Consider the following 15,654-nt stretch of genomic DNA (forward strand, 5'->3'; position numbering starts at 1 on the left):
GCTTAGAGGTTAAGGTGTTTGCCTATAAAAGCCAAAGGATCCAAGTTTGATTGACCAGGACCCAAGTTAGCCAGATGCACAAGGGGGCACACACATCTGCAGTTTGTTTGCAGTAGCTGGAGGCCCTGGCATGCTCATTCTCTCTCCCCCCCCCCTTTCTCTGTCAAATAAATTAATTAATTAAAATTTAAAAAAAAAGAAAAAGTGGGAATAAATACAGCTATTGACAAGCTTTTAGATTTTACATATTCACACATATAATCTTAGAGTTTACTCTGTTCTTTTCAAAACTTGTTCTTTACAAAACCTGCAGGCATGTCCAAACTTTGAACATTATGACAATCATTGTTATTTTTCTCTCCAAAGTTCAGATTTGAGAACTGCTTGAGTTACATATAAAGAGTTTTTTTAAATCGTCATAATGTTTTAGGTAAGTCTACAATGTCATGCTGGTCTACATTCATAGCTGTCCCGCAGAGAAGATTGTCCACAGGGCTAAACTCCTCATCCTCTGCTTCAAGCCCTGCATCACTTGGCACCAGTATATTGATCTTCCCCTGAAATATATTCTTCTTGAGGAAGCAGCCTGTGCCTCTGCCTCTTGATCTTTCCATAGAACAAACACAGATTTCCCTCCATCTAAGAGGCCCCATCCAACCTCTCAACTGTATGGCATGCCTCCACAGGAGCATTCCTGACAAGTCCAGCCACCACCCCCCACCAGTGCTTTCCTCATTGCAAGTTCCTATAGTTCTTAGTCATCTGTCTCATCACTAGGTGCATAGAATCTGAGATTTTTATTTTTTTAAAAAAAAAAGCTCAAAAAACTCTTAACATTTTTTAAACTAATAAGGTAGTCAAATATTTGTTAAAAACTCAGCGAACCTGACTTGTGAGTATTACTTTTATTATTATTATTTTGTGCCCAGGAATTCTGAAGCTATGAGTGTGTCTGCTGGTATGTTTTTAGAAATTTGCCTTATCAGATGCGTTGAGACTATCTTAACTATGTGTGGAGAGTTTTTGTGGCAGCCAGAATGTACCTGAAGAAACACGTTCAAAATAAATTACAGAGAGAAAAAGAAGCAGGGGTACCTTCTAATCCTGCCTCTGGAATTCAGAACATGAACCAAACAGAAATAAACCATTTTCAAAAAAAGTAAAAAGAAGATCAGTGATATAGTTCAGTGGTGGAATGCTTATGTTGCACATGTGAATCCTTTGCTTTCATCCTCAGTGCTGGAATGGGGGAAAAGAAAAGACTACAATAAATGAAATTATTTTTATTATTGCATGTCCTACATCTATGAAGGCAAAATTGTGGCAGAACAATGCACTATAAGCATATGTAAATATGTCAAGTTTGTTAGTAGTTGAAGTTCTGCATGTGTCTATTCAACCATGGTATGTTAGGAACTGCAAAAGGTGCTGATGGTCCTGAAAAAGGATATGAATCCCATACCCAAAGACAATCCAATTTCATGGCTTCCTGCCTCAATACACAGATTTTGTTAAGAAAGAGAAAACAGATGGGCATGATGGCACACACCTTTAATCCCAGCACTCAGGAGGCAGAACTAGGAGAATCACTGAGAGTTCAAGGCCACCCTGAGACTACATAGTGAATTCCAGGTCAACCCAGGCTAGTGTGAGACCCTGCTTCTAAAAACCAAACAAAAGAAAGTAATTCCCAGGCATCCTGAGATTACAGAGTGACTTCCAGGTCAGCCTGAGCTAAAGTGAGACCCTACCTCAAAAAACAAAAGAAAGAAAAAGAAAGTAATTCCCATTAATCTCTTTCTAACCAGCTTTCCCAACCTGAACGTTTTTTAATTTAAATTTTATCTTATTTATTTGTTTGAGAGAGGGAAAAAGAGAGAGGAAGAGGCAGGTAGAGAGAGAATGGGCATGCCAGGGCCTCCAGCCACTGCAAATGCATGTGCTACCTTGCGCATCTGGCTTAGTGGGTCCTGGGGAATTGAACATGGATCCTTAAACGTCACAGGCAAGTGTCTTAACTGCTAAGCCATCTCTTCATCCACAGAAATTTTTTTTAATTAGCATAATTTTTGTTGTTGTTGTTGTTTGTTTGTTTGAGTCAAGGTCTCATGTAGTCCAGGCTGGCATTTAACTTGCTGATGATGACTTTGACTTTCTGATCATCCTGCCTCCACCTACTGAGTGCTGGAACTAGAGGCACGTGCCACCGTGCCACATTTATATGCTACTTGGGATCAAACCCAGGGCTTCATATATGGTAGACAAGCATATGACTGATGCAAGATTTGGGGGTTCAGGAGGTATTACTCAGAATTTATGAACTCCAAGTTTTGGGTTCTGTCTTCCCTTTAATAAATAATTAATACCATCATAATAGGAGGAAAAGATGATGACATAAAAATAAAAGACCTGGGCTGGAGAGATGGCTTAGTGGTTAAGCGCTTGCCCGTGAAGCCTAAGGACCCCGGTTCGAGGCTCAATTCTCCAGGACCCATGTTGGCCAGATGCACAAGGGGCACACACATCTGGAGTTCATTTGTAGTGGCTGGAAGCCCTAGCGTGCCCATTCTCTCCCTCTCTCTCTCTCTCTCTCTCTCTCTCTCTCTCTCTCTCTCTCTCTCTGTCTCTCTCAAATAAATAAAAATGAATCATAAAATAAAAATAAATAAATAAATAAAAGGAAAAAAATTTTTAAAAAATAAATAAAAAATAAAAGACCTATGGACAGGGGAGGTGATATGTTGGAGAATGGAATTGTGAAGGGGAAAGTGGGAGGGAGGGAACTATCATGGTTTATTGTCTATAATTATGGAAATTGTCAATAATAAAAAGTTTTAAAAAAGAATTAATACACCGGGTGTGATGGCACACACCTTTAATCCCAGCACTTGGGAGGCAGAAGTAGGAGGGTTGCATGAGTTCGAGGCCACCCTGAGATTACATATGAATTCCACGTCAGTCTGGGCTAAAATGAGACCCTACCTCAAAAATGAAATAAAATAAAATAAAATCCAGTCCATTGGGCTTGGGCTTGACTCAAAAAGAATTAATAAAGACAGGGCTGTAGAGATGGTTTAGTAGTGGTTAAGGCACTTGCCTGCAAAGCCTAAGGACCCAGATTTGATTCCTCAGTACCCACGTAAACCAGATGCACAAGATGGTGCATGCATCCGGAATTTGTTTGCAGTGGCTGAAGGTCCTAGTGTGCCCATTCTCTATCTGCCTCTTATCTCTCTTTGTCTCTCAAATAAATCAATAAACAAAATATTTTAAAAGAAGAATTTATACAGACTCAAGAAGGATAAATTATGAATTATTAAGTTTATTTATGGGTAATTCACAGATTGTGGGTTTTATTTAAGGGAGATTGGGGTCTAGGAAAGGAGGCTAAATGGAAAGCATGCTCTCATGTGGAAACACTATATAGCATATAAGGTTTATTTAAGAGAAATTGAGATCTTTGGGAAAAGACTGGAACATAGTTGTAAGCACATGGAAAGTAGAACTTAGATGTATATGTAGAGACTCTAAAAACATACTTGGCATCCATTATGTGCTTTCCTGCAAAAGGAAAGTATCAAAGCAGAAGAGCCAGGTTGGGTGGGGGTAGAGCCCAGACTCAGGTGTGTCCAAGCAGCACAGAATAAAAGCACTCAGGAGGCAGATATAGGAGGATTGCCCGTGAGTTTGAGGCCACCCTGAGACTACATAGTGAATTCCAGGTCAGTCTGTGCTAGAGTGAGACCCTACATCAGAAAATTTTAAAAAAAGAAAAGAAAGAAACACACACACACACACACACACACACACACACACACACACACACACAATTGAGGGTTGCTTCTAAGAGAGAAGAGAGGAAGGAACTAGAAGGCCACAGCCTTTCTTTTCTCATCTTTTTAAAATTATTTTTATTTTTATTTATTTATTTGAGAGCAACAGGCAGAGAGAGAAAGAAGCAGAGAGAGAGAGAGAGAAAATGGGCATGCCAGAGCCTCCAGCCATTGCAAATGAACTCCAGATGCATGCGCCACCTTTTATATCTGGCTTACATGGGTCCTGGGGAATGGAGCCTTGAACAGGGGTCCTTGGGCTTCACAGGCAAGCTCTTAACTGCTAAGCCATCTCTCCAGCCCTCTTTTTTTTTAAATTATTTATTTTTATTTATTTGAGACACAGAAAAAAAGGGGGAGAGAGGGAATGGTGGGACCTGGAGAACTGAACCTGGATCCTTAGGCTTTACAGGCAAGCGCCTTAACCTTTAAGCCATCTCTCCAGCCCAGCCTCAGGTAAGGAGAAGACCTGATTGGCTAGTAAATTTGGAGGAAGAACCTGAGGTTAGGCCTATTTGGGTTAGCCCACCCAGTAGATTGTGGGAAGCAGGGGGCACTATGGATGAGTCTCAACAGACATTTTTGCCAAAAGTTTCATTCTGGTGCCAGGGCAAGGTGGCATGAAAGCTGGCACCTTCTGGTCCTCCTTGAGCCTCAATCCCTAATTGAAACTGCCTAAAAAAGCTAGCTTTCTCCTATCCTCCTTCACTACCAACTGAGCCACACCCCAGCCCACTCCCTGAAGATTTTAGTTGAATACTTTAACTAACTTTTAAAATTTAATATTAAAATATGTTTATATGTCATGTTCTCCTATTATTAGCATTCCTGGATTGACCACTGGCCATTAGAAATTACAGTATCATTTCAAATTCACATGGTCACTTTCTCCATATTTATGGTATTTAGTCCCAAGTACATTATATAGAAAATAGAAGGTGTTAAAATATGTATAGAATGTCAGAGACCTAGCTTAGTGTGCAATGCTGCTTCCCACAGAAACATGAAGACCCAAGGGGGCATGATCCTCATAAGAAGCTGAGCACAGCCACACATGTCTGTAACCACTTAGAACTAAAGTGTTAGCCATCTTCTCCCCAGACCTATGCAGAGATTAGGGAATTGCTGGGACTTGCAAAAATGGCAAACTCTAGAATCAGTGAAAGAGTTCATCCCAAGGAAATACACAAATGAGTGATGGAGACAGAATGCCTGTTATTCTATGGCATGTGTGTGCACGTGTGGTGGTTCGAGTCAGATATACCCCGTAAGGTCATGTGTTCTGAATGCTCGGTTCCCAGGTGGTAGCAAGTTAGGAAGTAGAACCTTGCTTGAAGAGGTATGTTTTGTGCGGTGGGATTAGGGATGTGATAGCCAGCTCCCTCCTGCCAGAGCTCAGCTCACTCTCCTGCTTGCTGTTGTCCACCTGCGGCACCAGAAATGACGTCCAGCCTCGACCCGTGCCAGGCTTTCCTCTGCCATCACAAAGCTTCCCTCGGAGGCTTTAAGCTGAAATAAATCCTTTCCTCTCACCAACTGCTTTTGGTCAGGTGTTTTGTTCCAATAAAGTGAAGATAATTACAACAGCTTGGGATATGTGCATTTACACACACATGTATACATACCACACTACACACAAATGTGTATAGAACAAATGGCAGGTTTGAAAGATTCTACTAGAATTCTTTTCTGGCTCCAACTGAAGGTTTTATTGAACAGTACTTGAAACACAAGCTGTGGGATATTATCTTGGTTATAAGGTTGTCACTGAGCTCAGGTATTTAATGAGTAATTAAAGTCTCATGAAAAAAATACCTGTGATAGGTTTTATTCTCCTTGTTTGGGTAAAGGTACAGATTCTAGTTCCTGTATGACATCATGGTGATAGGACTGCTGAAAATGAAGGCTGCAGGTAAGTTAACAGATTAAAATACAGGAGAAATCAGGAGCTGCAAATGTGCTTATTATTTATGCATACAGAGAGTTTCTTCAGTAAATGCTACCTCACGCATTTTTTTCATTGTTAGGGAAATCGAAATGTTTAATATTTCACCATGAGATACAGAACTGGCAAACAAACATTTTTTGCTTGTTTTCATGAGATAGGGTCTCACTCTATGTCAGGCTAACCTGGAACTAACTCTGTAGTCCCAGGCTGGCCTCAAGCTCACAGTGATCCTCCTTCCTACCTCTGCCTCCCGAATGCTGGGATTAAAGGTGTGTCCCTCCATGCCTGGCTTAAACAAACACTTTTTAAAGTTTATTTCTAAGTGTATGAGGAATAAAGGGATGAAAGTAATGAAATACGTAAACTCATGCTACCTAATTATAATTATATTATAATTATATTAAAGCATATAATTATAACTATTATAAAATTTTTATGAATTATAAAAGCTGGAGATCATGCCCGTTTAAAATCTTTTGGCTAGGGCTGGAGAGATGGCTTAGTGGTTAAGCACTTGCCTGTGAAGCCTAAGGACCCCGATTTAAGGCTCAATTCCCCAGGACCCATGTTAGCCAGATGCACAAGGGGGTGCATGCGTCTGGAATTCGTTTGCAGTGGCTGGAAGCCCTGGCACACCCATTCTCTCTCTTTTTCTACCTGCCTCTTCCTCTCTCTGTCACTCTCAAATAAATAAATAAAAATGAACAAAAAAAATTTTTTTAATAAAATTAAAAAGAATAAATAAAATATTTTGGCTTGGTCTTCTAGAGAGGCTTTTCAAACTTCAAAAGGTCAGCTGTGGGCTGGATATGTGGCTTAGCAGTTAAGGCATTTGCTCACAAAGCCAAAGGATCCCAGTTCCATTCTTCAGGACCCACGAAAGCCAGATGCACAAGGGGCACATGCATCTGGAGTTCATTTGCAATGGCTGGAGGCCCTGGTGTGCCCATTACCTCTCTCTCTCTCTCATATTTTTTAAAAAGGACAGCTGTTACTGTCTTCATTTCTTCCTTCCTAGGTACTTTAGTTAAAAACTAAACAATGCAAAAACTAGGACTCCTTTTTATCATTGTAGCAACAAGAAATATACAATATAAGCAGAACTCAAAGTTGGTTTTATTTTGTATTGCTTTAACAAGTCAAGAATAATAGAGATCATACAACCATAACCTCCTTAAGGAAGATGACATTTAGTTTGCCACAGGAAAAAAAACCTGCTGGTAAAAGCACATTACTAGCATTAAAAAAAAAATTATAAAACCTTAACAAATAGCCTCCTAAACAGTTGTCTTAATAGTCATAAACAAAGTACAAACAACTGGTTTAGTTTTAAACTGCATGTCAATAGGAGGCAAAGTGATAGAGATAATCTTTGATATTTAAAATAATAATACAACTAAATTGACATACCACACACATTACAGTGTTAGAGAATTTTGGAGCAGTTGTTGGAGGGTATTAGAAATAGGCTGTCACATAACATCTACTTTGGTATTCATATTGCCTCCATACTTTACAATGACTTTTTTCCCTACAAGATAACAGTACTGTCTCTTTCAGAAGCACACTTGAAACTTCAGACACAATAAAAAGGCAGGTTTTATTTTTGTTTCTGAGTCCTTTCTTCAGTCCCCTCAGAGATGTTACTAGGTAGGCCTGTACATGCATGCTGCCTTAGGTGGGTAATAAAATGTGCACCTCCAATTTCAAACACACACACAGAAATTGGTCTAGGCAAGGGCAAGCTGAAGCTCATTATCTGCTGCAGCTCCATCACCAGGTAAGTCATGTTTATTCTTTTACTTTGCTGATATAGTCCGTGAATTTGGTGATGGTCTCTTCCTGCTGCTCTAAGGCATCCAGGACAATGCCCATGGGTGTTCTCTTGATTCCGATCCCCTCCATTTTATTCTCTAGCTTGTTCTTTAGGTTTCGAAGTCTCAAGGATGCATGGATAAACATCACTACAAAGAAGAGAACCACAGTTAGTGCCAAAGCAAGAATTCTCTTTTGCCATATCAACATCTTGTCCCCTATCATCCTTCCAACTTGAAATATACTATTTGTTCTGCTTCTCATGTGGATCCAGGCCTTTAAACGGTTATGTGGACTTTATATAAAGTTACTCATCAAGCCACATACAGATTTCTTTGTGTGTGGATGAGAACATGGTACTCAGCCAAACAAGCTATAATCTGGCAGCTACATTATTTTCTTCCTCACACTGACACCATCACCTTGCAAATACTATTTAAATGCCAGTTATTCAACCTGAATCAAGGTGACTCTGATCTAAACATAAATCCACTTACCCAAAGTTTTTCAGAAAGGAACTCTCTCTCTCTTGGTTTTTCAAGGTACAGTCTCACTCTAGCCTAAGCTGACCCGGAATTCACTATGGACTCTTAGGCTGGACTCAAACTCACAATGATCCTCCTACCTCTGCCTCCCAAATGCTGTGATTAAAGGTGTGCACCACCATACCTGGCTTCAAAAAGGAACACTTGCTCACTTTGGGGTTTATCTGTTTTGTTCTATACAGAAGGCATGCAAATAAAGTCCACTTTTAAGTGTCTCAAATGAGGCAGTTTTCCAAAGTGTTGGTGATCACCAGGAATGCCTCATGTTATTTATTGAAAAACAGCTTTCTTGGGCTGGAAGGTTGACTCATTGGTTAAGGTGCTTGCCTGAAAATCCTAACTACCCTAGTTCAATTCCCCAGTATCCATGTAAGCAAGATGTACAAGGCGGCCCATGAGTCTGGAGTTCATTTGCAGTGGCTAAAAGCCCTGGCACATCCTCCCTCTCCCTCAAGTAAATAAATATAAAGAAAAGAAAAGAAGGGATAGAAAGATGGCTTAGTAGTTAAGGCACTTGCCTGTGAAGCCTAAGGACCCCAGTTAAATTCCCCAGTACCCATGTAAGCCAGATGCACAAGGTGGGGCATGCATCTGGAGTTTGTTTACAGTGGCTGGAGGCCTTGGCATATCCATTCTTTCTCTCTCCCCCTCTCTTTTTCTAGTAAATAAATAAAAATAAAATATTTTTTAAAAAGAACCTATGTTTTAGCATGGTGGTACATGCCTTTAATCCCAGCACTCAGAAGGCAGAGGTAGGAGGATCACTGTGAGTTTGAGGCCAGCCTAAGACTACATAGTGAATTCCAGGTCAGCCTGGGCTAGAGTGAGACTCTACCCTGAAAAAAATAAATAAATAGACTCACTGAAATACTACCTTGTGGCATATAATGAAAATCTGAAGAAAATTTTAATAAGTCTGGATTTACTGATTCAAGTATTTTATGTAAGAAGGAACAGTATTTATAAATACTATGGCCTTAATTTAACAAAATCCCATATAAGCAAATGATTTTACTATTCAGAATAAATGCATAGATGAAATATAATTTAAAGAGATGTTCTTCTCACTGAATATGCTAGAATGTCAATCAGATTTCTCCTGATATGAGTGGAATTTTATCTCTTCTGGTTTCAAGTGTTTGGGTCTTAGAAAGTAAGACAATGGGGTTGGAGAAATGGCTTAGCGGTTAAGTGCTTGCTTGTGAAGCCTAAGAACCCCAGTTTCAGGCTCAATTCCCCAGGACCCAGGTAAGCCAGATGCAAAAGGTAGCGCATGCATCTGGAGTTCATTTGCAGTGGCTGAGCCTTGGCATGCCCATATTCTCTCTCTCTCTCTCTCTCTCTCTCTCTCTCTCTCTCTCTCTCTCTCTCTCTCTCTGCCTCTTTCTCTATGTCTGTCTGTCCCTCTCAAAGAAGTAAAAATTTTTTAAAAAAAAGAAAGACATGTTTAATTTAGAAACATCATTCAGAATCAGAGCATTTGGGTATCTATACTCTGAGTAAACTATTTTTTAAATTTTTGTTTGTATTTATTCGAGAGCAATAGACAGAGAGAGAGAACGGGTGCACCAGGGCCTCCAGCCACTGCAAAACAACTCCAGATACATGTACCACTTTGTGCATCTGGCTTACATGGGTACTGGCGAATCAAACCTGGATCCTTAGGCTTCACAGGCAAGTGTCTTAACCACTAAGCCATCTCTCCAGCACAATGTAAACTATTTTTATAGAGTTATCCATCTCTGAACATTAATTAGGATCATTTGAGGCAAGCAGAGAAAATGGCTTGCTTCCAGATGACAGATATATTCATTCCTATGTCAAGATAACATGAATGGCACTGAAAGACTGGGAAGAGACTCTAGAAGCTGGCAATGCGGAACACAAAGCAGACCTTCAAAGTGCTGCTGCATCTCTTGGGATCTGTATCCATTTATTCCTGTGTCTCCATTAGAGGGTCTGACTCACTACAAGTGCCCATTATGTATCTTGGAACTGACCAACTATTAGACCTTGATCTGTTTAGAAGATTCTGATACCATAACAGACAAATCAGAACACATAATTCCCACTTGTCAACTGTGCCAGCATTTCTTATAAGAAAAGAAAAACAGGCACACTTACACAGCAAAGGAAAAGTGATGCCAAACACAAAGACCATGACTCCCCCGAACATGGAGATGAGAAAGTAGCTAGCCAGCATGACCACCATCACAAACGTTGTAGGGTACTGCTTCTTCATCCTGCGGAGAACGTCTTTATTGTGGGCAGCCCACACAAACGCCGTGAACACCAGCACCACCACAATTCCACCAAGGATCATGTTGAAGGGGCTCAGAAACCTGGAATACGAAAACAAACCAAAACAAGACAAATAAACAGAGCCTGGCTCAGCAAGAGAAGAGAAAAGAACACATATTACTTACTAAGCATGGTATCAAAATTGAATATTATGTCATTTTTCAAATACTTTATTTGAAAACAGCCTCCATGCTTATGAAATGCTTATGGTAGAGCTAACAGCTAGTCAAGGTGGCTCACTCCTGCAATCCTAGCACTTGAGAGGCTAATGCAGGAAGATTAAGAGTTCAAGACCAACCTTGGCTACAAAGTTAGACTGTGTCTCAAAAAAAAAAAAGTACCAGAGGCTGAGGTAAGAAGTTAACCATGAGTTTGAGGCCAGCCTGAAGCTATGGAGTAAGTTTAAGATACTACCTTGAAAAATCCAAGAAAAAGAGAGAGAGAGACAAAGAGGGAGACAGAGAGAGAGACAGAGAAGCAAAGATAAAAGAAGAGGAGGAAGAAAATGGTAGAGCTAAGATCACCTCCAGGCAATTAAAAAATTCTTTTATTATATTTGTTAGAGATATGGGGAGGAGAGGGAGAGAAAGAGAGAGCATTTTGTGAATCTGGCTTTATGTAGGTACGGGGAAATTTCTAACCAGGCCAGCAGGCTTTGTAAGCAAGTGCCCCCCAATGCTGAGCCCTGTCCCTAGCTCCACCTCCAAGCAGTTTAACACAGACCATACTTGTCTATCTTATTAGAATCCTACAATTCTGAAGACTATGGCTTTTTTCAGAGGTAGTGTGTTTAGCTTTCATACCTCCTGGCTGCTAATACACAGCAGGTAGCAGTTATATATTTTTTAAAGCTCTAAGGGTATATTTCAATTCTCACAGAAGTAGTCATGATGGATAGGCCACACAATGGCTTCTATGAGCAAGATCCTGGCTACAGTCACATTTTTTGGTTGGCAAGTACAGTGTTTTTAAAAACTTTTGCTTGAGGGCTGGAGAAAGGGCTTAGCACTTAAGGCACTTGCCTACGAAGCCTAAGGACCCAGGTTCAATTCCCCAGTAGCCACATAAGCCAGATGCACAAGGTGATGCATGCATCTGGAGTTCATTTGCAGTGTCTGGTGGCCTTAGAGCACCCATATTCTCTCTCTCTCTCTCTCTCTCACACACACACACACACAAGTAAATAAATAAATAGGTAATAGTTTTAAAAACTTTTGCTTGATTCCCTATTTGGGTAATGAAGGCCACAAAATACAGAGTATTTGGGAGCTAGAGAGATGACTCACCAGTTAAAGCCACTTGCTCTCAAAGCCCAATGGTCTGAGTTTAACTCCCTAGTACCCATGGAAAGCCAGATCAGAAAAAGCTCTCTCCCTCTGCATTTGGAATTCATTTGCAAGAGGCCCTGGAATGCCCATTCTCCCTCTCTGCTTGCAAATGTGTGTGTGTGTGTGTGTGTGTGTGTGTGTGTGTGTGTGTGTGTACACACCCTTAATCCCAGCACTTGGGAGGCAGAGGTAGGAGGATCCCTGCAAGTTTGAGGACAGAGTGAAACAACATAGTGAATTCCATGTCAGTCTGGGCTAGAGTGAGACCCTATTGAAAAAAAAAAAAAGCTGGGCATGGTAATACACACCTTTAGTCCCAGCACTCTGGAGGCAGAGGTAGGAGGATCACAGTGAGTTCAAGGCCACCCTGAGACATAGTGAATTACAGGTCAGCCTAGGCTAGAGTGAAACCCTACCTCGAAAAATCAAAAGAAAAAAAAAAAAATACAGGGTCTCTTGCGTCTCCTGGCATAAAAAAAAAATCCAATCATCCAAGCTTTTGCCAACAAGCCAGAGTGCCTTCTCATTCTGACAAGACAAATGCTCTTTGTGCAGCCCCATCCCCACCATTCTCTATTGCTTTTACAAAACAGTCCAAAGAGTACTGCCACAAATTACTGTTTTTCTCATAACTGGCCTGGACACTCCCTCACAAACACTGGAGTTTATGATTCCTAACAGAAAGTCCATCATCAATCTTTCTAAAGACCCAAAACACCAGATGTGGTGGTGCATGCCTTTAATCCCAGAATTTAGGAGGCTGAGGTCCAAGAGGATCACTGTGGGTTCAAGGCCAACCATGGCACAGAATGAGTACTAAGTCAACCTGACTTGGAGTAAGATACTACCTTGAAAAAAAAAATTAAATAAACAAGCAGATATAAATGTCCAAAGCATCCTTAAGACAGGAGTTGTCAACTGATATATCCAAGTACAAATTCATTGTTACATGAAAACAGGTCCTCCTTAGTTGGGCTATAGTATTTTTATTTATTTATTTTTTACTTTTTTGGTTTTTCAAGGTAGGGTCTCATTCTAGCCCAGGCTGACCTGGAATTCACTATGTAATTTCAGGGTGGCTTCGAACTCAAGGAGATCCACCTACCTCTGCCTCCCAAATGCTGGGATTAAAGGCGTGTGCCACCATGCCTGGCGGGGCTATAGTATTTACTGTGGGGTCATGAAGTCCTGTAAGTCCCAGTGGGGTTCTAGGGGAGGGTGGACCATGCCTCAGGGTATTCCTACCCACTCTGTGGCTCTTACAATCTTTCTGCCTCCCTGAGCCATGGCAAGCCTGTTGACAGTCTGATTTAGTGTTGAGTTCTTTGTAGCCTCTGGACTTCTGCTTTGATAGGTTTTGATTAGTCATCATGTCTTCATCATCACCTGGAGTAGGTTGTTAGTATAGCAGTAACAATAGTATTCATGACGTCCCTTCCTCTGCAACTTCTGGGCCCTGGCCAATGTGGTAGAGGTGGCGAGAATGAGAACATGTCTTTATCATTTGATAGCAATCATCTACTCTGGATACTAGGGGAAATTTATGAAGGCGATATTTAAACCAAGTTTTTCATAAATAAAAAGGACCAACTATTGTGGTCTTCTCTTTTATCCCAACCTAACGCCGCCATTAAGAGATATCTATGATAGATGAGTAGAACCAGTCACTAATGTTTTTTTACCTTAGAGGCCAATGTGAATTTTCCTTAGGAAGGACAAGAGTTAGTGTATTTTCAGTATTCATTAAATTTGAAATGAGGGATAGGGGAAAAAGAGTTAGATAAAGTGAGATCCAGAGATCACTTTCTCTATAATGAACAGATGAATGATTTCTATTCACATTTGGATTAACGCTTAAAACTACTGTGATTTTAGTTTCAACCTAACCCTCCTTTTAGAAATATTTATCACTTCCAGGTGAGATGGCAGCATAGGAGCCACACCAAACCAGCCTGGGGGCGGGGGAGGGGATAAGCAAAAACACAGCAAAATATACTCTTCTTCTAAAGAGTGTAAGTGTGTAAGTGATTATCAACCACACAGAGAATCAGAAGACAGACGAAGCTAGTGCTGAGCTATAGGAGCAGAAACCAAGTGAGGGGATTTTCCACTTGCACCAGCCTCCTCAAAGTCAAGAAACCTGAAGGGGAAGATAGCAGGGGCCAACTGAGCAGCTTCTGAAAGAGAACACAAATGTAACCAGCCGAGCAGCTCAGGTGCAACTCCTGGTATCCTGCACTCTCCCATCCCCCAGTGGTCAGGGCCCTGAACCTCTGGAGAACTCATTCAGCCCCCAGCCACAGGGCATCCAGCACAGTTGATCAGAACACCAGACCCACAGCACAACACAGAGGGATCAAGGTGGGTACTCAGCATTATTAAGATTGAAAGCCATCCTAAAAGGTAACAAGGCCGAATGACAAAAAAGCAGGCACATAGGCCTGCACTGGAAGAGCTAATCTTTCTTTCCATGTCAGGCCAGGTTATGGGTTACATATTCTTGGTTGATCACAAGTAAGCTATATTTTGGGATTGATTATTATTGCCTTTAATGCTTCCTGGTTGGTAGGGCCTTTGCCTTTTTCTTCTGTCATTACTGTGGGCAGGGTCTGATTCAGACCCAGGCTGACCTAAAACCCATTTCAGAACAGAAATCTCAACCTACCAGTTGACAGGATTAAGGGTGTAGAGCAACACACACCCTTAGAGACTTTGGCTTTATTTTTTTTTTAATTTTATTTATTTATTTATTTGAGAGAGACAGACACAGAGAGAAAGACAGATAGAGGGAGAGAGAGAGAGAATGGGCGCGCCAGGGCTTCCAGCCTCTGCAAACGAACTCCAGACGCGTGCGCCCCCTTGTGCATCTGGCTAACGTGGGACCTGGGGAACCGAGCCTCGAACCGGGGTCCTTAGGCTTCACAGGCAAGCGCTTAACCGCTAAGCCATCTCTCCAGCCCGACTTTGGCTTTATAAGATTATCTGTTTGTTTTAATCTCTACTCTTGCATAAATGCTCTGTAGTGGTTTTGACTGTGTATATTAATCAGTTGAATTGTAGAATTTGCCAGTAAGTTGCTCCACCCAGTCCACTAGAATTCTTCAACAGCAGGCAAACTCAACACCTACGGTCACTTCTGCTGTTTTCTTGGAGTACAAGAACTACACTTGGGCACCTTAAACTCCTACCCTGAAGGTATATAAAGTCAGATTTACGAGGCTAAGAACACTGCAAATAATTAGAAAACCCAAGCAACAAATTAACTGAGGATGAAATAATCTCTACATTATCATACAGGAAGCATAAAAAAATCAAGATACCCCTTCAGGGGCTAGAGATGGCTCAGAAGTTAAGGCACTTGCCTGCAAAGCCTAATGACCTGAGTTGGGTTCTCTAGTACCCAAGTAAAGATGCACAAAGTAGCACATGTGTCTGGAGTTTGTTTGCAGCTGCAATAGGCTCTGGTGCTCCCATTCACTCTGTCTCCTCTGTCTTTGCTCTTATCTCCCTCTGCTTGCAAATAAAATAAAATAAACAAGATACTATTTAAAAAAAAATCAAGATAACATTGTTAGAAAATTTTCAGAATGGAATGTCAAAGGGGAAACTGGGGGAGGAGGGAGGGTATTACCATGGGATTTTTTTTTTTATAATCATGGAAAATGTTAATAAAAATTAAATTAAAAAAAAAAAAGAAAATTTTCAGTGCCAGGGATGGGATACCTCCAGTGAGTTGCTGCCAAGGGAGGTCCCTGATGCCCCAAAAACATTATAGGCCATTGCCGAGGCCCTTGGTTTCCCACCAGGAATAGATGGTAAGACCCTATTGCTGAAGGCTCCACATACTTGGGCTGTAAGGCCACTGAGAAATCCTGTTGGAACTG

At 41.0% G+C, this 15,654-nt stretch overlaps 1 protein-coding gene across 1 annotated transcript in view; it reads right to left on the reverse strand.

The window, feature by feature from the left end:
- Nucleotides 1-6,879: 6,879 nt before the first annotated feature.
- The window catches only part of Arl6ip5 (ADP ribosylation factor like GTPase 6 interacting protein 5), a 39,495-nt gene continuing 30,720 nt past the window's right edge, over nt 6,880-15,654 (reverse strand). Inside the window, exons 2-3 of the mRNA XM_004669098.2 lie at nt 10,266-10,483; nt 6,880-7,745 (exon numbers count right to left, since the gene is read on the reverse strand). Of these exons, the coding sequence (XP_004669155.1) occupies nt 7,573-7,745; nt 10,266-10,483 (391 nt within the window). The 3' untranslated portion in view covers nt 6,880-7,572. The remainder of the gene's footprint in view (nt 7,746-10,265; nt 10,484-15,654) is intronic.

This window comes from Jaculus jaculus, chromosome 16 (genome assembly GCF_020740685.1).
Source record: "Jaculus jaculus isolate mJacJac1 chromosome 16, mJacJac1.mat.Y.cur, whole genome shotgun sequence".
Taxonomy (NCBI): Eukaryota; Metazoa; Chordata; class Mammalia; order Rodentia; family Dipodidae; genus Jaculus; species Jaculus jaculus.